This window comes from Doryrhamphus excisus, linkage group LG2 (assembly GCF_037039965.1).
Source record: "Doryrhamphus excisus strain RoL-2023G ecotype Guam linkage group LG2, RoL_Dexc_Guam_v1.1, whole genome shotgun sequence".
Classification (NCBI taxonomy): domain Eukaryota; kingdom Metazoa; phylum Chordata; class Actinopteri; order Syngnathiformes; family Syngnathidae; genus Doryrhamphus; species Doryrhamphus excisus.
This window is the reverse complement of record NC_136358.1, coordinates 13,714,754-13,740,426: the sequence shown is the minus strand read 5'-3', so window position 1 is coordinate 13,740,426 and position 25,673 is coordinate 13,714,754. Positions and strand designations below refer to the sequence as shown.

The 25,673-nt window shown below is 42.0% G+C and overlaps 4 protein-coding genes across 5 annotated transcripts; 2 read left to right on the top strand and 2 right to left on the bottom strand.

Moving 5' to 3' along the window:
- The first annotated feature begins 2 nt into the window (after nucleotides 1–2).
- Nucleotides 3–2,807, top strand: ucmaa (upper zone of growth plate and cartilage matrix associated a). The gene is made up of 5 exons (XM_058077038.2): nucleotides 3–914; nucleotides 1,164–1,223; nucleotides 1,298–1,390; nucleotides 1,661–1,759; nucleotides 2,286–2,807. The coding sequence occupies exons 1-5, from the start codon at nucleotides 776–778 to the stop codon at nucleotides 2,372–2,374; spliced, it is 480 nt and encodes a 159-aa protein (XP_057933021.2). The 5' UTR covers nucleotides 3–775; the 3' UTR covers nucleotides 2,375–2,807.
- A 1,367-nt stretch (nucleotides 2,808–4,174) lies between these two features.
- mcm10 (minichromosome maintenance 10 replication initiation factor) lies at nucleotides 4,175–10,432 on the bottom strand. Of its 2 annotated transcripts, none has more exons than XM_078798384.1 (17): nucleotides 10,302–10,432; nucleotides 9,988–10,227; nucleotides 9,752–9,910; nucleotides 9,543–9,680; nucleotides 9,276–9,480; nucleotides 9,039–9,204; nucleotides 8,739–8,906; nucleotides 7,486–7,602; nucleotides 7,210–7,400; nucleotides 7,053–7,135; nucleotides 6,769–6,870; nucleotides 6,240–6,701; nucleotides 6,038–6,162; nucleotides 5,837–5,950; nucleotides 5,591–5,736; nucleotides 5,445–5,487; nucleotides 4,175–5,003 (listed from the first exon to the last, which is right to left on the bottom strand). In XM_078798384.1, exons 1-17 carry the CDS (start codon nucleotides 10,306–10,308, stop codon nucleotides 4,920–4,922), a joined length of 2,550 nt encoding a protein of 849 aa, XP_078654510.1. In that variant the 5' UTR covers nucleotides 10,309–10,432; the 3' UTR covers nucleotides 4,175–4,919. The 2 variants fall into 2 exon arrangements, with proteins under 2 accessions (XP_078654510.1, XP_057933016.2); XM_058077033.2 differs by having other exon boundaries at nucleotides 4,176–5,003; nucleotides 9,276–9,477.
- A 629-nt stretch (nucleotides 10,433–11,061) lies between these two features.
- optn (optineurin) lies at nucleotides 11,062–16,419 on the bottom strand. Its single transcript, XM_058078650.2, has 13 exons — nucleotides 16,320–16,419; nucleotides 15,557–15,681; nucleotides 15,290–15,498; nucleotides 15,055–15,210; nucleotides 14,432–14,586; nucleotides 14,247–14,334; nucleotides 13,864–13,979; nucleotides 13,625–13,774; nucleotides 13,465–13,549; nucleotides 12,698–12,856; nucleotides 12,476–12,618; nucleotides 12,149–12,222; nucleotides 11,062–12,028 (listed from the first exon to the last, which is right to left on the bottom strand). The coding sequence occupies exons 2-13, from the start codon at nucleotides 15,675–15,677 to the stop codon at nucleotides 11,916–11,918; spliced, it is 1,569 nt and encodes a 522-aa protein (XP_057934633.2). The 5' UTR covers nucleotides 15,678–15,681; nucleotides 16,320–16,419; the 3' UTR covers nucleotides 11,062–11,915.
- A 1,034-nt stretch (nucleotides 16,420–17,453) lies between these two features.
- Nucleotides 17,454–24,127, top strand: ccdc3a (coiled-coil domain containing 3a). Its single transcript, XM_058078651.2, has 3 exons — nucleotides 17,454–17,987; nucleotides 18,108–18,285; nucleotides 22,323–24,127. Exons 1-3 carry the CDS (start codon nucleotides 17,587–17,589, stop codon nucleotides 22,626–22,628), a joined length of 885 nt encoding a protein of 294 aa, XP_057934634.2. The 5' UTR covers nucleotides 17,454–17,586; the 3' UTR covers nucleotides 22,629–24,127.
- Nucleotides 24,128–25,673: the final 1,546 nt, after the last annotated feature.

The window sequence follows — 25,673 nt, the reverse complement described above, 5'->3', positions numbered from 1 at the left end:
TTTAACATTGCGTGATAGGCCCATTTTCATCATTTGTGCATATAACGCCACCAATAAAGTGGTCAAGTTTCCAACATACAAAATATCAAAAACAGATCGAACAGAGGTTAAATTTACATCATTTTATTTTAAGGATGTCCGATAATCGCTTTTTTGTCCAAATCCTACATGCCAATATTGTCCAACTCTCAATTTCTGATACCGATATCAGTCAATGCTGATATATGTGACATGACATATCTACTGTGGTGGAATGAACGTTGTGTTGCATGTGTTGTATATGTACAGCTTAAAATCGGATGCCAATATCGACAGATTTTGTATTTTTATGCTTGATATCGGGCCAATAATGATCAATACTGAGAATTATCGGCCATCCCTACTTATTTTTCATGATGACTTGTGAGACTTTACCTCTCTTGACCGCTCATCACCGTTATTAACCGTTATCACCGTTATTAAAAACAGCAACAACAAGGAACTCTCCCAATGCTAACATGTGTGATTCTGCCTGCTACCAATACACGCCCATGCTATAATCACAGCATTAACGGTAGTATCCTCTTCTAATAGCTGATATCTTGTGTGTTTCCTCAGGCTATCTCTTGCCACTACGCCAGTTCTGACTGCTATAAATACATTATGTCTGACCACTGACTTCAGCTAGTGTCCAGTCTGCTCATATTTACACACTTGCTATTGTTCCTCATCTCAATAAAGATGCCCCTCCTCACTACTACTTTCTCTCCTCCCATTTTCCTCCTCCACAGTCATCATGACTTACTTTTCTCTTCCCTCCATTGGAGTTTTGCGTGCTGTGAAGTTTGGTTGCGGCATTTCTTCATCTCTTTGCAAGATGTCCTGGAGTCAGGTCTTTGCTCTGTCTTTCCTCGCCACCCTCCTCATCCTCACTTGTGAGTAGCTTTTGTGGTGGGGGTTGGATGTGGGTACAGCTAAATGGGTTACATAAGGACAGGCAAAATCAGTCAGGCTTGAGTTTAGTACTAAAATGTTTTACATTAGAAGTGAAACAATAGGAGTTTGATGGAAACATTGCAAAGTAAGCATGGTATTCTGGAAAGATGGCAATTGTGGTACTTTTTACGACAATTTGGGGTTGGTTTCCCAACTTAAAAGATAAAGGGTGAAACATTTTTTGTCAGTTTCTAGTGTTGGTGAAAGTGCAGCAGTGCGGGATGACTCAACAGCAGCTGATATCAAAGGTGATGCTGTTTAAAGACATCATATGAATATTGCCACTCAGTATGCCAAAACCTTCAACCGCTGACCTTTGCAGAGGGAACTCAGAGGGTCTTCATGCCTGGGGCGGATGCTGCCAACTTCTTTAAACGCCGCAGTCGCCGCTCAGTGAGCTACTATGAACAGCTGGGTAAGTTATTGTCCTGCAGTAAAAAATAAGGGAAACAAAATATTAGAAAGCATCAGGTGTTTCTCCATACAATATGCATCACATTGCATGTAGAAGGAGTCACAGGGTAATGTGGAGCAAAGAAGCAGACTTCCAGCACTGTATTGTACTGTAATGCCATTCCTCTGATGCCAGTGTCACTGTGACGAACAACACGCTTCCTAATCATTCCAATGCAAACACTCACTTAAGTACAATCCTGACGTCTGCGTTTCCACCCCGTCTCCATAGCTGAGCAGAGGGTGCAGCGGGCCAACACCGAGCGCTGGAGGGAGTACAATGAGGAGCGGCGGAATAAGTATGAGAACTACGCCGAAGAGGACCGTGATGGTATAGCAAGCATGAAAACTACTGTAGTCAAACACATAGCCATCAATACATTTTCCCAACAAATGCAATGTACTGATTTGATGAAAATACATACATACACAGTAAATGCTGTAATTATGGACGGGGTGTTTATTTACCTCAACTGCAAGGAAGACATTGCCTTAATTGGAAGCAGATGATACCTGGAGAATGGCTGCGTTATATACATCACAAATTCATTTATTTATTGAATAATAATATGGGGTGCATGAGAAAGTAGAACGTCAGTATATTCCTCCACAAAGCAGCAATGGAACCACTGTGGTAATACCGGAAAGGAGAAAAAGAAGGAAGCGCATGCAAAAGTAAATAATGCCGCTTACTACTTACGTACTTCCAGGCTGCACGGTGACCGAGTGGTTAGCGCACAGGTCACACAGCTGTCAGCCACAGTATTTTTGTAAAGGCTTCTTTCATATACAATATAGTCACATAATAATAAACATGTTTATATAGTAATTTTTCATCTTTCTCTTTAAATCCACAGAGCAAACTGAAAGAACGAGGGAGAAAAATGAGCAAATTCGAGAGTACCATTACGACGGCCTTTATCCTCGATATCACTGGTTTCACTAGTGTGGCATCAACGGAGCCATGGATGCAATATCATTGACAGCGAACCATATAGTTTGATATAGCTTACAATGCTACTGCTGTCTTAGAAATAGGGAGTGTATATTCTGCATTGTATACTTCTGCAGTGTTTCATGGTAGACGTCACAAAAAGAATAATAAAGGTAACACTATGTTAAAGACTTGTCTTAACTGCATGCTTGTTTTTACTGCTTTTTCCATGCACCTACAGGATAAACTTAATACAAGGTGATGTTAGCCATGAGGCATTTGTAGCTAGTTAAATTCACAATTCATTCACAATACACTTGTTATTGCCGGAGAGTGCAAACTTCAATGGACTCTATGTACTCCTGGCAATCTGACAGAAATGAGTTTCCTGAAGAGTTTACAGCACTGATGTGTTTAACACACATCCAGCACCGTCTAGAATTTGGAGAATTTAAATGAAAGGGGGGGGGGGTGGAATATTAGAGAAGCTGAGCTGCAGAAGTCATCATTACGAGGAAACTTTCCAGAGTGGGGGAAAACTGGCAAAAAGAGACAGAGAAGGTGCAGAAAGGGGGGGAAACAACAAGGGGGAAAAACCTGTGGATCTTTCTGCAAGATGTGGCTGGACTATTTTAAAAATGCCATCGAGTCAAGGTTGCAGTGAACACCTGGAGTGGATTACCAAAGATTCTTTGTCTTCAAACAAGAGGGGAGAATCAAAAATCTGAAAGAAAAAGTGTGGTGATGTGGTGATGACAGTTATGGCCAAAATATGGCATGACTTTATGGAATACCAGACGCAATGTGTAGGATTCCATCTTCCATAATGAAATATTCCGTAGTTCGGAGGTCCACTGAGGTCATACAGCTGTGAAATCATAAAGTCCTTGTCAAGTATTTCCTTCTGCATTCCTAGAAAGGCCTTGGCGCGTTTTCCTCATTAACACAGTCTTCAAATTGAAAAGGTGTCCGGTTTAAACCCCAACACTTGTAAAAAACACTGCCTGTACAAAGAAAGACACAGAGAGATGAGTTTCTTTTTACTTGCAAGGAGAGATGATGGAGACTGCACAGTTACAATCCTCCTACCAACTCTGAAACAGTCTCCATTCTCCTCGCTATTTATTGAATCAGGAACGCCCTAGTTACACGTGGTTTCACCTGCTAAGGGAAGGGGGGGTCTAACTATTCCAGTTGAAACCGGTTCTTTTGCACAACATGTTATCCATAGTGTGTGGGTATCTCCTCTTTGGCATGTGATCTTCCGGAGACACTCACTCACACACACACACATATACATTCTGGGCAGGGCTCGACAATAACGATGTACCGATGGCCCGGGGCAAGTTAAAACAAAATTCGGGCAAGTAAATCTAATCAGTGATATTCCCGTCGGGCAAGTGCACTTTGGCATGCCATACTGCCAAGAGTTTTTTTTTAAAGCGGTTCTTGTTGGGTGTTGGTAAAACACGGACTGCGTAATTCCGGTGGTAATTTGCAAAGCAATCCTTGCAATGGACCAATCAGAATCGTTTATTTAGACCGCGGTCCGTAATCCACAGTCCGCGTTTTACCCACACCCGTTGTTCGCGATCAACCAATCAGCGATCGTTTGACTACGAAAACATCCATCATGGCGTCGCTGCCAACATCGTCTAATTCTGAAGGAAACAGCAAAAAGTGATGAACCTCTATCGTTGCATGGTTTTTATTTCCAAGGCAGCATGAAAAACTACTTACTGGCCTGTTGCAGACTTAACTAACTAGCTGGGGGCACGGCAACCGAACTTCTTTTTTCCCTCTCGTTCCTCTTCTTTGGTCCCAAAACGCCCGCTCCAAGACCGCGAGCTGAACATGACTGCCCCCCAGCGTCCATGCATGAAACTACAGCCCGGAATACAACACACACGCAACGCTACAGTATTATTTATTTTATTATTTTATTTATTTGAGATTCTCATGTGATGCCACAAAAAATTACATGATATCATTATGGCAGTCTTTTCATTTTACATGGGGCAAGTTCGGGCAAGTAGTTCTCACCTTAAGGATTCCCCATGGGCAAGTCATTTTGGTTTTTAATGTAGAGCCCTGCTGGGTCACATGTAGCTATTTCCTGTCCACGAGGGTAGGATAGAACTATCTAGTGAGAGAATGTTCTGTCACGTTCTGTTTTCTCTAATCATGATATACACCAAATGTGCAGGCGTCACAGCATTAATCTTACATTGCTATGTGAGTGATATGAAACATTTGTAGGTCATAAGAAAATAGGTCATAAGAATATAGTAAAAATAGAATAACTTTATGCACAATTCTTCCAACAAAAGGTTTACCGCAAGTTGTTACCTCAGCAATGTAATATCATGAACAGAAACCATTTGGACGTGTGACGTTTAATAATTCCCAAATATCATACATGTTTTGTTCCATGATTAGTTCATGAGCAGTAATACATGTCACAATAAAAACAAATCACCATGCATTTAAAATCTAAAAACATTTTTGTTCCGGAAATTAGCACGACGCTGCAGTGTGGACGAAATTCAAATTGATTCTACTTAAGACTGTTGAGGAACTTGCCATGCTCCTCTCCTCGCGGCAGGAGAAGTTCTCCACCAATTTTTGGCCCTTTTTTCTCCTGTGGGAGAGAAAATGAGGTCATTTCTGCTTTTGCCCAAATGCAAAAAAGAGAAAGAAATATTAGCAAATCCAATATAAGACGTTTCATTAAAATTGTTGAAATGCTAAATTTTAATGAAGATTTTAGATGAACATTTTTTGACACTGTGTCTCCAAATGAGCCTTATTTCTTATTTCTATTACCAGTACATTAAAGGCTCCAATTATTCATCTATTCAATTACATGCAGAGTCCCTTATACTTGCTGGGGAGTGGTATAGAAAAGCAAATAAGTGCAAGGTTTTGTAATTAGCACTGGGTCAAAAAATACTTCTTTTTATTAATTATCATGAATGGTCAGTATTAAGCACATTTAGCTTCCTCTGCATGCGCGTTGGTGCGGTTTAGGGGTATGGCTTTTGTATTGGATTAGATTGTTACTACCAGGAAGAACTTTTACCTTCAGCATGCCATCACGCTCCCATTTAAACAGACCACAATTACTGTAAAGAAGAGACAAAGGTTAGTTTGTACTTATTACGTTTATATACATCACAGCAATGATGTTTCCTTAAAGTACACCACATTGACAAGAGGGCCTCCTACCTGCAGTGTTTGTGTGGCAGTCTGTCGAGGGCGATGGCTCTCTGTCCGCACGGACACTTGAAGAAACGTTTAATAGCGTCGTGCCAGAAGAGAGGATGATTCTCCGCGACGCAGCGATCAGCTGCTTTGAAGTATGTGTATTTACACTGGAAGCAAGGAAACAGGACAGTTAGAAAGGGTAGGCAGGGAGATGGTGCTGTTTTAGCCACTTGGGTACTGGCTCATTTCTTTATAATGAAAGTGTACCTGTTTGCAGGTAACGGCACGACACTTAACCTCTCTGATGCTCTTCATTTTGTCCTCCATCTGCTCCTTTTTCACCAGCGCATCAAAGTATCGTTCCTGCAGCTGGTACTCAGTCTGGGTAAAAAGGACATTATTTAATCCTAAAGAACCATGTGCAATAAATTGCTAAGCATGTATACCGTCAACCGTTTGGATGCGTACCGCTTCTAGGACGGCTCCATGGAGAGATTTGGCATTTAGGATCTTTTGAAACTCCTCTGATTGAATGTAGCTTAGCTGATCTCGCTTTCTCTTCAGAGCCGGCTCCTCACTGGCAGACAACTCAGCTGCACAGAGGAACCCAAGAATAGGTGATATTAAGCATAGAAAAGTATTTAATATGGTATTGACACCGTGTATGTACCATCAGGTGAGGTGAGACTTTTTTCTACACGGGTGTTGATCTCATTGGTGTCCGTCCTCTTCCTCTTCAAAGCATTGGGGTCTTCTTTCTCAAGTGCCATCCCCTTTGCTCTCAGCTTCCTCAGAGCCGCCATCTTAGTGGCTGAGATGCTGAGGGAGGCGGTGGCCAGTGCAGGAGGCGGGCTGGTGTCAAAGAAGAGGACATCCTCGCCTTTAGACAAGCCCCGTCCAAGCGTGGGGGTTTGCGGCGTTGCAGGGCTTTGGGTGGTTTTGGGGACGCCAGGAGCTGCTTTTGGGGATTTCAGTAAAAAGTCACGTGATTTTGGCAACGCACTCGCTTGGAGGCCCTCCAGCCGAAGACGGCGGTTCTCCATGAGTTCCCTCTGCTTCTGTTTTTGCTGTTTTAGAAGGTCTGAAGCTGATATGGACTGAACAGGGAGTCCTTGGGGGTCCTTGGAGACAGCTGGTGAAAAACGGAAGAAAATCAGCTCACTGGTTTGGAGTCGAGGTAGGATATTTGTGATATGTACCTGGTGCCAGGTGCTTCTTCAGCTGCAGAGCTCCCGGTGTTGGAACGGACATCAAGGTCTTGAATTCATTGGAACAACCCGAAACTTTACCAGATTGCATGGCTACAGGACATAAACCACAATACATCAGTTCCAACATTCAAGATCCATTTGCCATTTGTACACATTTACTGTACACAGTACAGGTATTCTACTATCAGTCAAAAGACTGGACTCTGGTGAGATACATTGTGGTGGTCAAGAGCCATGCACTTCTACTTATGCTGCTTCGTTACCAGTCTTACCCAGACTAGCCGGGCGAGCTGAACCCTTCACAAAAAGCTTGTCCAGAGTTTTCTGTCCTGATTTCTTAGTTTTGGATGCAGCTCTGTAACACATGAAGATGCTACTGTGATAAAATGTCTTGTCATTTGAATATATGGTGAGACCATTATTACTCACAGCGATGCTGCACAGGCAGCTGAGGACACGCCGCCATAGTAGAAGCCATCCCGACAGAGTTGTTCCTTCAGGCTGGCGCCTTTCACCTTGTTGGGAGCTTTTCCAGAGAACGACGACTGCAGCTCAGCCCTCTTGGAGCACATTTTCTTGTACTGCGCCTTGACGTGATACTGGCAAAACTGGCACTCATACTGTAGAGTGAAAAAAAATTCACACAACCATACATTAGCTAGCAGAGACAAAATGATTTGCGGAGGGGCCACAATTTAAAACTACCATGTTAACAAGCTGAGAGCAAGGGTCGCCGTTCTTCTTCATGGCTTTGCATGTGCCGTAGTCTTGAGCTTCACCCATGAGCAGCACCTTCTGTGGGTGATCCACTGTCAGGCTGACCTGCGCATGTTCAATATAAGCTGAATGATATAGTGCAAGTGTAATACACATTTATTATAACAGAAACCCTCAGAAGATTCTTGTGCAAAGTGACATCAATGAAGATGAGATTCACTTTGCCAGAAAAGCAATTACATTCTTAATTAGGATTTTTGCTTTAGTTGACAGTAAACTGTTGCATTTTTTCCTGACTGACTTATGTGATTTGTGAATGCAGTCGTATAATATAACCAATAAAACACAAGTCAATCAATTTAAGGTCTTTTTTTAAGACATCTAAATGAAATGTGGAAATTTGCCTCTCGCACAGTGAGTTCCCTATTTTATAGAAATTAGCTAATTTAAGCCAATGTTTAATTCCACATTGCTCCCTCTAGTGCAGGGGTCGGGAACCTTTTTGACTAAGAGAGCCATGAAGGCCAGATATTTTAAAATGTGTATCTGTGAGAGCCCTATACATTTTTTTAAACATTGAATGCAATAAAATGTGTGCATTTTTATGTAAGAGCAAGTTTTAGATAATGGGCTCTAATTACGTAGACCAGGCACACTACCCCACGCCAATGGGGTGTGGCCAGCACACTTTCGTGAGCAGTGCAGTGTCTAATAATAAATCAAATACTTGTTGCCATTAATACAACTTCTTTTGCACTGTACTCCGTAGACGTATTTCATTCTTTTGGCCATCTTCATCAGAAGGCTTGTTTCTGCAGCTTTAGCTATTTGACTAAAGGAGGAAAGTTTACATTTACATGTTTTTTTGACATCTCAATGACCGAGGTAGACTACCGCATTACCCAGTAATAATCAAGTTTTGGTGTTTGACCTGGAAAATATCAGGAAAGATGGATATGGTCGGCCGTATTGCAGTAGAAAATAGATGGACGAATTAAAATGCATAAGAAAGTTGTTGATTTTGAATATTATTTTTAACAGTCATTTCTGTGATGGTTTACTTTAAAATGTTAGCAAAAATAAATTTTTATTGTGGTAAGAAATGCTTGAGAGCCAGATACAGTCATCAAAAGAGCCCTACCTGGCTCCCGAGCCATAGGTTCCCTACCTCTGCTCTAGTGGTACACCGGAACATCAGCTTTTTAAACATACAGTATGTGAAACTAAGGCTTTGTGCTCACCCCATCATATCCATCTCTTTGCTTCATTGTGTTTGGGTTGAGGAGTCCAATGACACTGCCCGTCTCGGTTTTCCAGTGCTCTTTATGGACGTCACCAAACAGCAAGAGCGACACAAACACGTCCAGGTTATGGAGGTCATTCAACTTCCAGATGCTAAATGTTTTACCCTGCAAAATGCAGAAACAATATGAAGAAACAATATGAGCAAATACATTAAATTGAATGTGTTATTGCTACACTGCCTCTGCTCTTTGAGAATGATTCAAATGGCACAAGGGACACATGATAGACATATTTACACTGCTGCTGCTTTGTGGTGTAGCTTTGCTGACCAGCACCGCAAAAGTCACCCAGTCACTGTCCTCCAGCTTCTCACGCAGAAGGCGTTCTGGAACCTGCGACAAACGGATCAGGCTACGGTCAGCCATCTTGCGATCCATCTCGCTGGACGAAACACGTGGCTTCCTGTAACACATTTCAAGTGTGGGATTTGACCTAATAGGCTCTTGAGTAATTCCAATTGTCAATGTCCTTACCTGAGCCGCAACCCTGAGTATTTCTCCACAGCCACGTCTTTAGCAAGAGAGCCCAGGTTAGGCAGCCCCTTGGATGCAGTCGGACTGGGTTTCCTCTGGGTGGATGGAGGCAACTGCTGCAGAGGAGTGGCAGCCTTACTTGTGCTTTTCACTGGCTGGAAGGAGCTGCCTATCTTAATATCCACTCGTGGTCCACTGGATTCTGCTAACCAAAATGTACATGAGGCATTCAAACATTTGTATAGTCAATTACATGACCGGCTGTACCTGATAAATTGTTTTTTGCTTGGTGAGCCACTCTGGGCTTGGATTTGAAGGAGTCAGCTTTGTTAAGCTGGGAAAGAAAGTCAGAGGACTCCTGCAGCTTCTGGCTTCTGCCACTGACTGGAGTTGACGATGATATGACTAATGTGGAAAAAAGTTGATTATGTTTTGTATACTTACGTATAGTTCTGTGAATTGTGACTATGGTTTACCTGATTGATTTTTGGTCGTCTGTGTCACAGCAGTTGGCCTTACTGGGGTACGTTTGGGGGTAGCCTGTTGAGGCGGTGATGGCCTCTGACTAGGCTTCTGACTCGCCTCCAATTGCTTCTGCAATGCCTGCATTTTCTCCTGCATCTTCCTCAACTCATCTGAAAAGATACAGAATTGAACAAGCATCAATAAAAGTTCAGCATTAAATCACAAAAGAAACCACTCTGACACAAACCTTGTAATGCCTCTTGGGACATGTTCAAGCTCTCTGCGGCTTGGCTTTTGCTTTCTTTAGCACTTTGTTCTTCTTCAATATCACCCACATCCCCAAACAACTCATCCTCCGGCTCCGCATACTGTCCATCCTCGCCATCATTGTCAAAATGGCCATCCAAGTCATCTGCAACCTGCTGTTCCTCTCCAAAGCCCTCATTTTCAACCATCATTGCCGTCAAAATGTCCAGATCATCTTCGCCTTCAGGGAATACCGGATATCAATTACAGCTCAACACAGTTGGGGCGTTAAATCACGTAAAAAGCTGTACTTACAATCCATTGAAGATTTATCAGTAGTCCACTTATGTTCAGCAATCTATAAATACTGAAGTACGAACATTATCAAGATCCAAATGTAGCATATTTTATGTATTGTTGATGAAACAACGTGTACATAAGAGTCGGTACACTTAGTTCAACTCGACATACCAAATCCAATGCTTCTCTATTGAGGTGACGGTCAACTTACCAAAGTTAGTACATGCTTTATCTTCAATGCCAATTCAGCAATGCTACACGACGGGGAATGTGAATATTTCCGTTATTTTACTATTGCTATGTATTTAAGATCTAAAATGTTGCTTTCCCTCCGCTGCTGTTGTCTCCAGAAATAGGGAGAAAATCCAAACTGGCGCTAAACGAAGGACCCCGTTGTGTTGTCAAATGCACTTTTAGGTGTCTAATTATTTGCCTAACCATAAAACCTTTTCGTGGCGTGAGTTATTTTTTTGTTCACGTATGAAAACGGGAAATATATTTTGGATAAAAATAAAATCACTTACATCGATACAGTGTATTTATACGAATAATCATTTTCATCCAAAAAGTTTGGCGAAAACTCAAGACACCCTAATAGGCGTGTCTGCAAGGGTGAGGTCCTGAAGAGTTGAAAAATGCTACACGCCATTAATTCACTGTTCTCTACGTAAACACTGAGCTGAACAGTGGCTGTTGTATACCAGTCTGTGGAAGGATAGTGAACCACTAATAACTGTACTCTCAGACACTCACATGACGCAGTTAACGTTTTTTTATTTATTTGTATTAAAATCTTTCAAGTACCAGCTACCACAAGTGCCCAAGCAGCCAGAGCCCCCCTGCGCCCTAACCGGGGGCCATATTTTTTAATGTTTGTCATCACTTCAGTAATTGTACATATGTGTATCTAGGAAGTTGGAACTAATGTCAAATAAATGTATTTGAGGAGGAAGTTGAGCAGTACAAGAAATGCAGAAATACACAAGGTTAATTAAACGTGAACATTTATAGTTTACAGGTATAACTTACATAACATCTTTTATGTGCATTGCTTTTTATAGCCTTCCTCAGAGGAAGTATCTATGTTCAAAGCCCCCCGCCCCCCTCTCAGGACAAGGCCACATCAGGAAGTCCCTTCAAACCTAATTAACCTCAATCAGGAGGTTCTTGGGTGCGACAAACCAAACCAAACCAGAAGAATGGGGATGTACGCTAACCCCCACAAACAAGGGAGGCACCAGGGACAATCATCTTTTCTTTTACACTGTAAATCATTTGCATTTTATTGGCATTTGCAATTAATAATTTGTAAGTTGGATAAATAAGTTACATGTCTAAAATAAAATCCATTAGCTTCCTCCTCAATACAACCCATTCAGCAACCACATTATATTAAAAGGCCCACACTTGATGCTCCATTCAAAGCCTCTTGAGTCCTTACAGAGTCCAGATTATTCAGGTCAACACCCTAACAAACACATGGAAGATGACAACAACAACAAAAAAAAGTATACAAACTCTTCTGAATCTTGCATAAGAAGTAAAAAGATCCTTTGTTGGAGAGAAAGGAGGTGCAACAAGAGGAAGACTTGGGGATAAAGTGCAAATAATGCTAACTATGCTGACAGGCTAGTTGATGCAGTCCATAATGTGGATCTGCAGAGAGTCTAGGTCTGGGAGTATGTCATTGCACTTTGGACAGACGTGTTCAGGAATACTCCCCTGATGCTGCCAGTCGGTACCTGCAAGACAGAAAAGTGCGGTTTAATGACAGCACACCATCTTGTATCATTCTGTGTATTTAGAACTGCAGCACCATCATGACACTTGAACCTTGAAAATGTGGGGACAATCAAACAAACCTCTCCCAACTAAAGCTGCTCCTCGTCCATGTTGATTTGCCACATGTCTTTTCTGCATTTCTAACATTGTCTGCCTGTGGACACAAACAAGGAAAACACAGCACTCTATCAAAGTGCATTGGACAAATGCAGAGTTAGTGTCCATGTAAAAGTGCAATAGCACGTCATGGAGACACACATTGTGTTAGCACTCTTTACACATTGTAGGACCCCTGACACTGATTTAAAATTACTGAAAAATATGGGACCTTTAATTACTTGGAAGTCACCAGTTTTCCATTGGCTGCTACCTACTTAGCACTAATGATAATTGTGTTTTTGGCATACCGACTCATCGACTCCATTTCCTCCTGAAGATGGCTGTTTTGCTTCTTGACATATTCCAGCTGAACAGCCAGACGCTCTCTCTCTTCATGCAATTTCTCCCTCGCTGCCCGTTCGGCATAGAAATCAGAAGAGTAGACCTCAACCTATAGAGCAGGGACAATACAAGAACTTGACTCACTTAATACTGTAAGTACACAGTTCCTTGTGAGGATAGTGTCTGACCTGTGCCTGCAATACATATATGGTCTCCAGCTCCTTCTCCTTCTGGAAGATCTCCTTCTTCAGCTGGTCGATATTCTCCTGTTTATTTGCCAGGGCTTTTTCAGCAGCAGTCAGCTGACCTTGAAGCTCATCCACCACTTCCCTACTCACCAGCTGAGACTGCAGAACCGGAGTTAAAAGGTCAAACATTCATTGATGACTATTTCCACCCAATAGGTTACCGTAATTTACAGTGTATCAGCCACTGCTTTTACAAATAAAGTAAAGAAACAAAAAAGTGTTTTTATTTTCGAAAAGTACATATAATGCCATTTTGCTTTGTTTCTTTTTCTTTTTTCGTTTTTCGTTTCTTTTTCAGTTGCTGCCATGAATTGGACTGGTGAGCATCGCGCTTTCATCGTGGAACGTTTATCAAAACAAACGAATCTGTAACTGCAACACAACGAGCGTTCCGTTTACACTTCAATCTTGGTAGACATGATCCCGTCCCAGCTCCAAACACCATCTTGTTATGGGTTGCCCACTTCAGAGCTACTGGATCCGCATTGAAACCAAAATCAACCGGCCAACCTCACACCGCCAGAACTGATTTAATTTTTAAAACATAATGGAACAGAATGGCATTATATGTACTTTTCGAAAATAAAAACTTTTTTGTTTCTTTACTTTATTTGCCTTTTATTTAACCTACAAATGTGTCAGATCATTTTGCCTGACCCTGTATAAATAGTGCAAAGCTCTCTAGGCATCTTCCAGCACTAAATTACCTCGCTTCTCTTCTTCTCCTCCTTGAGTTCATTGTAGTCTTCAAACAACTGTGTGTATGCATCCTTCAGTTGGGCCAAGTTGCTCCTGCGGAGGAGGAACCAGAATCTGTTTATTGCAGAGTCAATATGAATTCAAATTAATGTATAATGGGCCACTGACCTCTCTTCCACACCCTTCCTCTGCTCAATTAAACTCTGTGCCTGCATGCTGTCTAGCTGCAGCTTCAGCCGATCGTTCTCCGTCTGGACACCCTGTTTGTCCACCAGCTGAGCCTTCAGAGTCACTACGTCCTGTTCCCCCTCCCGACATCTGGAATATCACAATGAACGCCATGAAGCATTGTGGTACAATACAGTAACATACTGCATGTATGTTACTGCGCTGATGGGTTAGCCAACCTGTCCTGCAGGTTCTTCTTCATGCCTTCTGCTTCATCCAACTTGCTTTGGGCCTGCTGCAGCTCATTGAACAGTGTCCTCATCTGAGACTTGATATTCTCTAACTCTGAAGGAACCTGGAGTAATTATACAGACACAAGACTTATTATACTTGATTGATTCTGACATATATTGATAACAAGGGTGAAATAGAACTAAAACAATATGTAAGGAGGAATATGCATATATGTTATGCAAAAAGGAAGCTGGTGATTATTACTCAACTGAGAAAAATAAATGATTGCAAGAAATGGAAAATACGCTAACAAAAGCTTAAAAAAACATGTTCTTATGTTTAGTTAAGACAGGACAAGAGCAGCAGCAAATCCTTTTCTTTATTTTACCTTCCCACAATCCTCTGTGGTGTCTGCTGCCATGGAAGTCTGCGTTGTTACGTTAACATTACTCTTCCTCTCCTCCAGCTTTTTTATCCTGTTCAATAACAACATAGGTGGGGTGAAGCGTGAAACAAAAAGAAACAAAGCAGGTGAAGACATTTAAATGCTATGACCAAGCAGCTCTGCTTTACTTGTCAAAGGTAGCCTGCAGCTCGCCCTGCAGCCGCTCGGCCCGCTGCGTCTCGTTCCTTAGGGACTGCAGCAGGTGGCTGACGGTCACCTCCTCGCTGTCCAGCCGGGATGCTGTCATGCCCATGTCGGGGTGTTTGCTGACAACGTTGTCATCCTGAAAGGCAGCATGTTTGCAATACATAATAAGCACTTTTTCCAAATGGAGCATACAGAAATGACTTATTTATCTGCAGTTTTAATTACTTGTATTTACTGTCACATTTATATTATTAAAAATTACATTCATATTTTTTCACCTTTAATACATTTGAATCATATTATTTACTTTTTTCTTTTTACACTATATAAGCTCTGCAGTGTCACATTTTTGTCCACATTTTGTCAATGTGTAAAAGTTACGATGTGAATGAAAAAGGGGTAGAATTAGAATTAAATAAGATCTGCTTCTTCCTAATCCTTTTCAGACATGTTCAATTGTGCTAACCACGTGACGTCCCTTAATGTAACTTGTCAAAACATGTCTGAAACAAATAAACCTTGCCATACTAATTAATGCCCCATTACTAATAAATGCCCCAACTATAATTAAGAACATTTAAAAATAGTTTTAGTTCCTCCTCACAGACACTTTGATGATCTCGATGAAACAGTCCTCATGCGAGTTCTGGTCAGCCTTCAGCTGCAACTCAGAGTTCAAAGCCACCAGATCGTTCTTCTCTGCCTGCAACCGGGCCAGCTGTGCACGTAGGGTGTTCACCTCTACACTGTGACTTGCTACCTGGAGGCCACATCACACACCGATCAAGTTCAATATGTTTAACTTTGGTCCTGAATAAGTTACGCTGCAGTGCACTCACTTGTGAGCTATCCAAAATTTCAGTCAACATCCCCGCCTCCTCCAGTTTTTTGCTCAGTTCCTGGTTTTGAAGCGTCATAGCCTCCATTTGAACCAGAGCCTCATCGAGCTTACTGACCAGTTGGTTGCGCTCCTCCTGGTGCTTCTCCCGCCATGCTGACAGACCCTCGAAACGTTCTTTCATCATAATGTTGGTCTTACGTATAGCCTCTGGAGGGGTGAAGACAATTAATATGAATAAAACATATTAGAATACACCTTCACTCACCTTTCAAATCTATGTTCTCCTGAATGAGGACGTTCATCTGCTGCACAGTTTCCTCCAGCGTGCCCATCCCGTTGGGAGAACGAGTGATGTCTCCATTCATCATTGGGCCTCCGGACGCCATGATGCTGAAGAATGAATTTTTGGTGGAACATTGGACATTTTTGGTGTAAAGTCACAACAGCTGGCATTGGAGTCAAGTTATGTCTGCTGTGTCAGTTATAAAGTTTTAATAATTACTTATACAAGTTTTATGCAAACTGTCACTATGAGTTGGGTATTGATTTAATAGGTTTGTTGCTGCTTTTGCAGCTAATATGTGTTTTTAAATGTAGCACTGTGGATTAATGATGGATGATCTGGGAGTTTAATTACAAGCAGGGAAACCCTAAGTGACTCAGAGCTCCAACATTTAGTTTTGAACGGAATTAGCTCGTCATCAGGTCACATGATTTGGATGATTAAGGTCTTTATAAGAAACCATAATGTCTCAATCAAGTCTATTGCTGCTTTAAAAATGAATATACGATGCACATAATGGAAAATATCACGTAAAAGTGATCACGCCACACTATGGAACAGCTCTCATGTTGTAATCATTTCAGCTAATATCATTTCTTTCTCTAAGATCGTTACATGTTTACTTTCTTTATTTGGCTTGGTTCAGTCACCAAACTTCAAGTAATTTACACAACACAGAGGTACTCAAATATCCACCAAACTGCGTCACAACAAATATTAAATGACTTTAATGATATAAACTGACCTGCGTTAAGAGCCGGAATCTTGGTCCGAACAGAACAACACTTCGATGATAAGGTGTTATTGATGAACCTTGCTACGCCTGTTTCTGCTATTGGGCTAGCTTCAAGTCTCATAGTAATAGCAAATAACATCCGGTTTAGAAATATCTAAATAAAATACATGTCATAGCAAACAAGTCAGTATGCTTGACCATTCAAGAAGGTCTTTTATTTTGAAAATAATTGCCTGACTTTCTTACCACTACAATGTAGTCCTTGACGCGGCTTGCCATTACCTTGAAGTGACGTCACAAAGCGGATAACAGACTTGTACATAGCCGTGATGCTACTGTGTGTTATCCACGTAATGTGTAAATTAGTGGTTGGATATTCCCGTATGGCGTCACCTTGCAACTAGTCAGGAAACCAGTTCTAGCTATTTTTAAACATGACATAAATAATGCCAGCGAAGACTAACATCAAGACAATATACTTGGGAATAGTAAACGTTGATTTTTAAAAACCAAAATGAAATAAAATGCATGTTGATTTTGTTATTCAGCTTAAATCCCACCAGATGGCAGTGTTTTATACTGTACGTCGAAAAAGCCTACCTAAACCTAATCCGTTGCCTTCAACCCAGGTTGTACTACAGGATAAAACGTCCCTATCATTCATGGCAGTATGAGTGACCTATATTGAAATACAAGTTCAATTTCATCCACATTGTGTCACAAAAGTCAATTAACATTAACAAATCACATGATAGCCCCAGTTAGTATACCGTTTTACATATGGTTGTACTCACTTTTGTTGACAGTGATTTAGACATTAATGGTTCTGTGTGTGTTGTCCCATGAAAATATTTAATAGAATATTTGCAAAAATGTGTGGGGTGTACTCAGTTTTGCGACATACACTCAAGATAAGTTATTTGGTGCAGTTCATGTGATGACTCCAAACATCTAAAAAGTAGTTGAAATGCAAAATGTTTTTAAAAAATTTGAAGTGCAAGTCTTTTGCACTTTTATTAATATGCAACTGAACGCACCAATCAGGCCACGGAGAACGCACAACACTTTGTTTTCCATGAGTCAATGAATGCAGCACGGGTGCTCCCTGCAGAGAACCTCGTGCACTTGCAGCAGACTGGTGACATGACACTTGGAAGGGGCTGCACAAGTTTTGCGCCTGTTAAAGTGTCTGCGGGCAACAACAGTTTGAACATTCAAGCAATAGCAATAGCATTTGCAAGCTAAACTCCAGCCCGGCATTTGCAAGAGTTTCGGCATGATTTTCATGGTCGTCCTGCCTGCATTGCTTGGCGCTTTTGCGCACCTGGACACTTTTACGCACGGGTGCCAGCTCCCGTCCGAGTGGCGCCCACTGAGCGAGGGATGCCGCGCAGAGCTAGCGGAGATAATCGTGTACGCCCGGGTTCTGGCAATCCACCGGGAGCCCCTGGCTGGTAGAGGGGTGGGTAACTCGTTGCATTTCGGATTTGGATACGGCTACGAGGGCGCGGAGGAAGGGCTACTGTACTCAGCGGAGGTGGAGCTGTTGTGCGATCAAGCCTGGGGGAGCATGCTGGAGGTACCCGCCGGGTCCCGGCTTAATTTCACTGGACTGGGCTACCTCTCCTGTCAGTCTCATACAGTGATGGAGAACTATTCCTACTTCTTCTTCCTCAGGTAAGGAGGAAATACATGCACGTGTATACCTGAACCTAGTCATCTATCAGTTCATTGCCCTCCAACAAAATATGTGAAATTATCTCCCTTTATAAAAAAAAATGCCTAATTTCCTACTAGGATGGATGAGAACTACAACATCCTCCCCCATGGCGTCAACTTCCAAGATGCCATCTTCCCGGACACGGCAGAGAACAGGCGCACCTTCTCCAGCCTCTTCCAGTTCTCCAACTGCACCCAGGGGAGCCAGCCGTTCCACACCTTCAGCCCAGAGTGGGAAACCCTGGAGGACAGCAGGGTAAGGGTGTTAAGTTCATTATCTGGCTTGTTGCTATAGTAACTTGCTGCTTCCACCACACATCTTGTATTTGTATAACACATTAACTGTTACTTATATATACTGTGTGTGCGCCTAGTGACTTTTCTGACACTGACTAAATTCCAAACACACACACACCAAGAAGTGGAAAAACTTGGTCTGACACCCAAATGGGTGGGGGATCAAAAGGTTGGGAATTGGAATTCATACACACGGATGGACAGAAGCACTGATTGAGCGTCTTATATATTCCCTGCATGTGACTGGCTGCACATGGTCACATGTCAACCGTTGGGGACAAAAGCAGTGACTGATCGGCCGTCTGGCTCCTCAGGCAAGCAACATAGTGACCAATTCCGGGGTCAAATGTCACATAGCAGAGATCAACATCTCTAACAAAAGGCGTTTTGAACACTAAGTTGACCTGGGACTAGAGATAAGCCGGACCCTGCCATTAGAAGGGGCAGGGTTTGTTATTATTTAGACATCTATTATCTCAGGTTTGACTGAGATGAGATAGGGAAGGTGAGGGCTTAACAATGTTTGGAGGTCTCCATTAAAGACCTGATTCACATTTCGACTGGAGGTTAATTTTTAGTTCTAACAAAGTCATGTGCATTCAAGGACTTGGCTTCACAGAAGGCATAGACTGGCTGGAACTGATGTGCAATTTTCTAAACTTCCATTCCCATTCCCAACTTGATGTTCTCAAGTGAATTTAGACCAAGGGGACATGCAGTATGGTCCAAAGACTTCCAGCTCACAATGCCCAGCAGTGTTGCCCTGTTGAAAAAAACCCATTGTCTTCAGTTATGAGGTATGTACTCCACATAACCAGTTGCCCTTTGACGCCCCTACACAACCTGAAGTCCATTGTTCCATTGAAGGAAAAATTACATTGTGGAAAACACAATGTGACACATCTTGATGGACTGGCATCAGATCCTCGGGCTCAGGGCCGGTGACATTTTTTTGGGTCTATCACATGACTTATGTGTCCCTTAGCCCTCAGGCCCTCTTTTAAGAAGTCTCTTACTGCGTCCAATCTCAGCAGCAATGACACACTGCGGGAGGCTTTGTTTATGCTGCTCAACAAACTGACTGTGTTCAAAGAGCGGAAGCTTTTTTGCTTTCAAGAGATCATGACAGTGCTGGGTGTAGTCAGCTGGGATAGGCTCCAGCATATCTGTGATCCCATTAAGGACAAGTGATGTAGAAAATGGATGGCTGGATGATAACTGTCTTTTTTATATGACAAAAATGCAATCTACTATGACAGTAATGGCAGTTTAATGATGGGCTGTTTCTGCAGAGATGATTAATGCTTATTGATTAATGAACTACAGAGAGAAAGCAGCAAAAGTGCAAAAGGAAATCGTCCGTTTTTCTTTTTGGTTTGAATCCTCAAGCTATGAAGTCAGAGGTCATACCGGCAGACCATAAAGACGCCGCTGATGTCAAGGACAAGCGTCTGCATGTTTAGAAGTCATGACCTTCAGGCTCAGTGGGATGCCAAACAGGTGTTCAGGAATTTAGCTCTTTTAATGAAACCTACTCATTGTTTTTCACATCCTTTGCCTTCCAGAAGAACTCTGCCCTCTCTTGGTGCTTTTTAGGCTTCATTCAGCCCTAAAATTGAGTGTGGTAGGTTGTTATGCTTCAGGTTTCACCCCCATGAAAACCAGACACTCCTCCTGAAGGACTTCTTCTCCTCCACTTATGCGCCTAAACCTTTAATTAGCATTTGTTTAGCGCCTTGGCGTATTAACAAGACCGGCACCAGACAATATAATGTTTTGTATGCACAAATTATGCACATACACTGATAAAGTACTATGTGGGGAATGTGTTTTGTGGCTCTCGTAAACATTTTTGTGGACTCTCAGAGGCATAGAAAGTGTTTCAGGTGCAAATCCACTTTATGGATAATTTACCTGCCTTTATGTTTATTTACTACCTTTCTATCATCCTGGTTTGCCTTGAATAAGGTTCTAATAAACACAGTACATGTTCAGGTACAACATCAACTACACGTCTCTAGGCAGTTGTGTCATTTTTGGTGGCGAGTAAATGCATACACTAATCATTGACCACCGCCAAAATGGGCAGAAAAAGAGCTACTGTCGCAACAAATACAGAGGAGGAGGATGGGATGGAGGTAGTCTCTGAGAAGTAATGATGAGATAAAGAACATGATGACTTCAAGTACTTAGCAAAACATTCAGGAAGTGAAGAATGATACTGCATCTCTTCATAAACAAATTGATGGGCTGGAAAATGCAAAGGGATTGCATTATATCGCAAGTCATGTCCAGAATGGATTATTTGGAACAGTCCACGGACAGGACAATGTGATTGTAACTGGGCTACACATTACACACAGGCTACATGTCAGGACAGATGATAACATGATGATGTCGTTCCAACAGAGCAGCAGGCGGCCAATGTTCTGCAATCGAAGTGGGTGCATATGGATGTCAACAACATCGATAGATGCATTTGTAATATTTGGCAAGAAAAACAACGGCACACCTGTCGTCATTAAGTACGCCAAACAAATATACTGCGGCCCTAGTGAGGATAAGCGGCATAGAAAATGGATGGATATACTACTGTAAACACTGTATATTTTCTAGTCTAAAATATATACATGTTTAATTTCTGTAGTGTAGCATAATAGTTGCTGAAAATGTCATATTTGAATATGAAACTGATGCACAGTAATGGAATTGTGCATGTTTACTATACAGTACATGCATGTCCCTTGAATAGTGTTTGTGCAGATGATGCTTGAACAGCAGGCAGGTGATACCCGGGTGTTTTGACAGATGCTGTGTGTGTGTGTGTGTGTGTGTCTGCACATGTTTTGCATGTCCTACTGTGATCGTTCCTAGGACCCTATGAGAAAGGGTACAAACTGTAGAAATATATTCCAGATGTGACCTTTGTGGGGCGAATAAGATAATCAACACTAGGTTTTGTTTTGGTTCCCTTGTGGTGGAGAAATGCACTGCATAATATTGAGGGATCTTTGTAATAATATTTAGACCTCATGTAGCAAATATATCTACTACAATACAACATAATAACAAACATACTGTTAAACGAATACATACTTTACCTTACAGTTTTGTAAGGTACCTCATGTGACATCACTGACAATGTCAAGGCCTTGCTTGTATCTTCACGAGCCTGTGGGAATCCACACAAACACACGCACACACAGCCACAGTGGGGCTATAAGAGCAATCAACCTTGCCACTTGGGGTCAGCTCTGGTCTGTCGGTGAGATGGAAAAATGAGGGCCCCTGAAACAAAGTGGGTGAGAGGGGAAGTGGAGGGAGCATTGTTGAATTGTGGATACTGTCTATGCAGTAAGCGCTTTTGTGGTGAGAGCTAGTCATCAATTGAAACATTTTGTATATAATACAGAGCAATGTTGAAATGTTACACAGGGACATTTGAAAATTTGAAAAATGAAAATAGGGTGCAAATTTATTGTGTGCAAACTAGTTGTTTATATTGTTTAATGTTGATTGGTGTATTTATAATTTGTTTTGACTATTTATTTCTTTATTTACAGATTTTTACTTTGTGGTAAGGGTATTGAACTTTCATTCATCCAATTTCTATGCCGCTTATTCTCATGAGGATCATGGGGGTGTGCTGGAGCTTATCCCAGCTGACTTTGGGCAAGAGGCAGGGTACACCCTGGTCTCCATCCAATTGCAGGGCACATATTGACAAGCAACCATTCCCACTCGTAACTATGGACAATATCATTCAGTTACTTAGTTGATGGAAGATGGCGCCTTTGAGTAAGGCTGGCTCTGGAGAAATTACTGTTGTCTCTGTATGTAGCCAACTTAAGTGGAATGAAACAAACACTTTCATTTAGTGAGAGTGGATGCTGGGAAAATCACATGACTAGTGCTCCCACACTTCTCCAGCCAGCCACTGAGAAGTTTGTCAGGAAAACAAACAACCTGCTGACTCTCTGCATCTCTCCTCCCCAGCTGCTGTGTTCCTCCGTGCAGGCGGCGCTGTTTGAGGAAGAGGAGCGAGGTCGCAAGATACAGGAGCGCCTGGTCGCTGCGGACAGGAGGAACAAGCAGCTGAAGGAGCGTGTTCGCAAAGTAAAACGCTCCCTGAGGAACGCCCGCAAGGCGGCTCGCAAGGCCGAGCGAGAGGCGCAGGAGCTGCTGGTGAAGCTCAAGGCTGCCGAGCGCCAAGCAGGCCATCATCTCAACACCATCACACAGGAAGAACCTCCACCAGGACGCTATGCCGGCACTGCCATTCGCCAGATTATGCAACTGTGATGAACCACATTCAAACCTGCTTGCCTAAAGGGGCCGTGTGTAATGACAGACTGCTGGGCGGTCTTATGGACAAATCCTCATACGACTTTCAGGCTAATTATGGACGAGGACCATCTGTAAATAAATTGCGCTCTTTCTTTGCAACCATGATTGCTATAACACACAACTGGTTTCACTCCAGGTTATATGGGGTATGATAACAAAAGCAGGCGACCTGGAAGAGAATTAAAGCATATTTACTTGCCTCTTGCAGGAAGATCAAGTTGCATCTTCAGGTCATCTTGGAATGCCATTGAAATTCAGCGTTCATACTGTAAGTTCTCTGTAAAGAAGCAAGATGGTGGAGTCACTTTTCAAGTCTTAACAGTGGTTATTCTGTCAGAGTACTAGTTGCAACATACCATATTTTGTTATGGTATTTTTGCTGACCAAATGTCCTGATATAATTTCTGATCTTACTTTATGTCTAATGTCATTTATTACTTAAACCAAATCAGTTTGTGAGGATTAATCAAACTGAAATGTATTATGTGATGTCATTTTTACTGAGAAAAACACACTAGGCTTTTTAAATGATAACATTGGATTTGGATCAAAAACAGTGTGGTTGTGGCATATTTTTGAGGGCCTCCTGAGGGTCGCGGGTGTATGCTGGAGCCTATCCCTGCTGTTTTTGGGCGAGAGGGGGGGTACACCCTGGACTGGTTGTCAGCCAATCGCAGGCCACATATAGACAAACAACCATTCACACTCACATTCATACCTTTTTAGAGTTCCCAATTAACCTGCTAAGTTAACATGTTAAGTTAAATTAACATGTCGGAAAACTGGAAAATACATGCAAACATTTTGGCCCTAACCAAAAACATGCTAACTGGGGCATATGTTAACCAAGGTTCCACTGTTTTCCTGTCGGAAATACTGGTAGAATTAACATCTATCTGGTATACAGTAACATGGGATTTCCCACAAAAAATGCGTATAATATTAATATAAATACATTTTCATTATGACTGTGTGGGTCCCTGGAGTACAGAAATACAATACATAAATAGCATAGAGACAAACACAATCAAACCCTACACCATATGTCACAGATCTATTATTAGCGTGTTGTCCATTTTTGCATTTGCACAGCTTTTCTGGTCAAGACACTCCTGGACCGGCTCTCTTTACATTTTAATTGAATCCTCCTGCCATACACAATCACGGAATCTGTGTTAATGGTGTTGTAGGTCAGAGGATACACACCAATGTGTGTGTGTCTGCTTCATCAAGTGAATGGAATGTGTTTGTGAGGGGGCAAGAACAGCAGGACTTCGCTGAATGTTCCTCTAAATTAGCCAGGGTAAAGCTCTGCAAGGAACACACATAACTATGGTGACAAAGACACTGTTTCAAATAAAAATCTCCTTGGCTAAGGAAGTAGGCCGCTTACCTTTTGTTCTGTTTTTGTTCAATCATACCAGTCAAAGTTTGCGTTTGAAAATATGGGAAATTCTCTGGAAAATGATAAAAAATAAATACATTCAAATGCTATGGATTGTCATATGTGATAGTGAAAAAAAGTTGTCCTCCCAGTCACTGTGTGTGAAGTGGTAATTTTCTGTATTTTTACCCAGTGTTTGAAACACTAGTTTTTCATTTTTTTTCAAGTTTAGAACAAATAAATTTGAGGCTAGCTCATTAGCTCAGTAACTTGCTATATGATATGATTGGCAGCCATGTCATATGTCTCCGCATTAATTTCATAGCCAGCGCATTACAGTGTAAACATGACTATAGGGGTGTTATTTCATGTCCACGAGGCTCTAATAATGGTAAAAATATTTAGAAAGTCATAAGCAAGTTTCCAATGCGCTAACTACAAAACTCATTCATTTATTCATTTTCTACCGCTTATCCTCACGGGGGTGCTGGAGCCTATCCCAGCTGTCTTTGGGCGAGAGGCGGGGTACACCCTGGACTGGTGGCCAGCCAATCACAGGGCACATATAGACAAACAACCATTCACACTCACATTCATACCTATGGACAAATTGGAGTCGCCAATTAACCTAGCATGTTTTTGGAATGTGGGAGGAAACCGGAGTACAGATGCACCAGAACATGCAAACTCCACACAGAGATGGCCGAGGGTGGAATTGAACTCGGGTCTCCTAGCTGTGAGGCCTGCACACGCTAACCGCTTGGCCGACATGCAGCCAACCACAAAACTATTTTAATTAAATTTTCAATTCTACTTTGTGGAAATTCACTTACCACGGTCAGGTGTGGAACCAATTAACCGCGATAAATGAGGGACGATGATATATGCCACATATAGGATGGAAAACCTTTGGTAAAAAAGTTGGTCAAATGTTTGAAAGGCTACAAGGACAACAGTGCGTAAAGCAGCTTTGTTTGGGATTTATAGTTATCAGAAGCAGCATCTGTAGACAGTGTGTTGGCATGCTTCTAATAAAGAATTCCAACTGGGACCAATAAAGGTAACAATTGCCTTGAGAGTTGCAACATCTGTCTTTCGTCTGTGAACATCTGTTTCACACTAAATACCTTTCACTCTACGCAGAAAAGCGATGATAAACTCTGCTTTATCTTCCCAAGCCTGCCGGAGGAAAGAAAAAGCACAATTAGCACCTGAATATGAAATTTGCAGTTTCTGGGAAAATGTATACATGAAAGAAAAAACAATATGCTTTAGTGATCATTCAGGATTTATTCCAGGAGAGAAGAACAAAACAAAATCCAGCCCGTGTTATCATGGGAATGCTGATATGTGCACATGATTGTCGAAAGGCATCCGATATACAAGCCCCATGGACACACAAAATCATCATCATCGCTGCAGCCGGCAGTGCCCGCTTTACGAGGGTGTTGTCGAGCGTGACGATGGCCCACCAGATGGGAGTTCACGGGAAAATGCAAGATTTTTGAAGAACAGAGACAGACAGTGAGATGTCGGACCTACACAAGTACCACGTTAAGAGTTTCAGTCTTCCAAACAATTGAATTCCAGTTCTAATTCCATGTGTTTTCCTACCT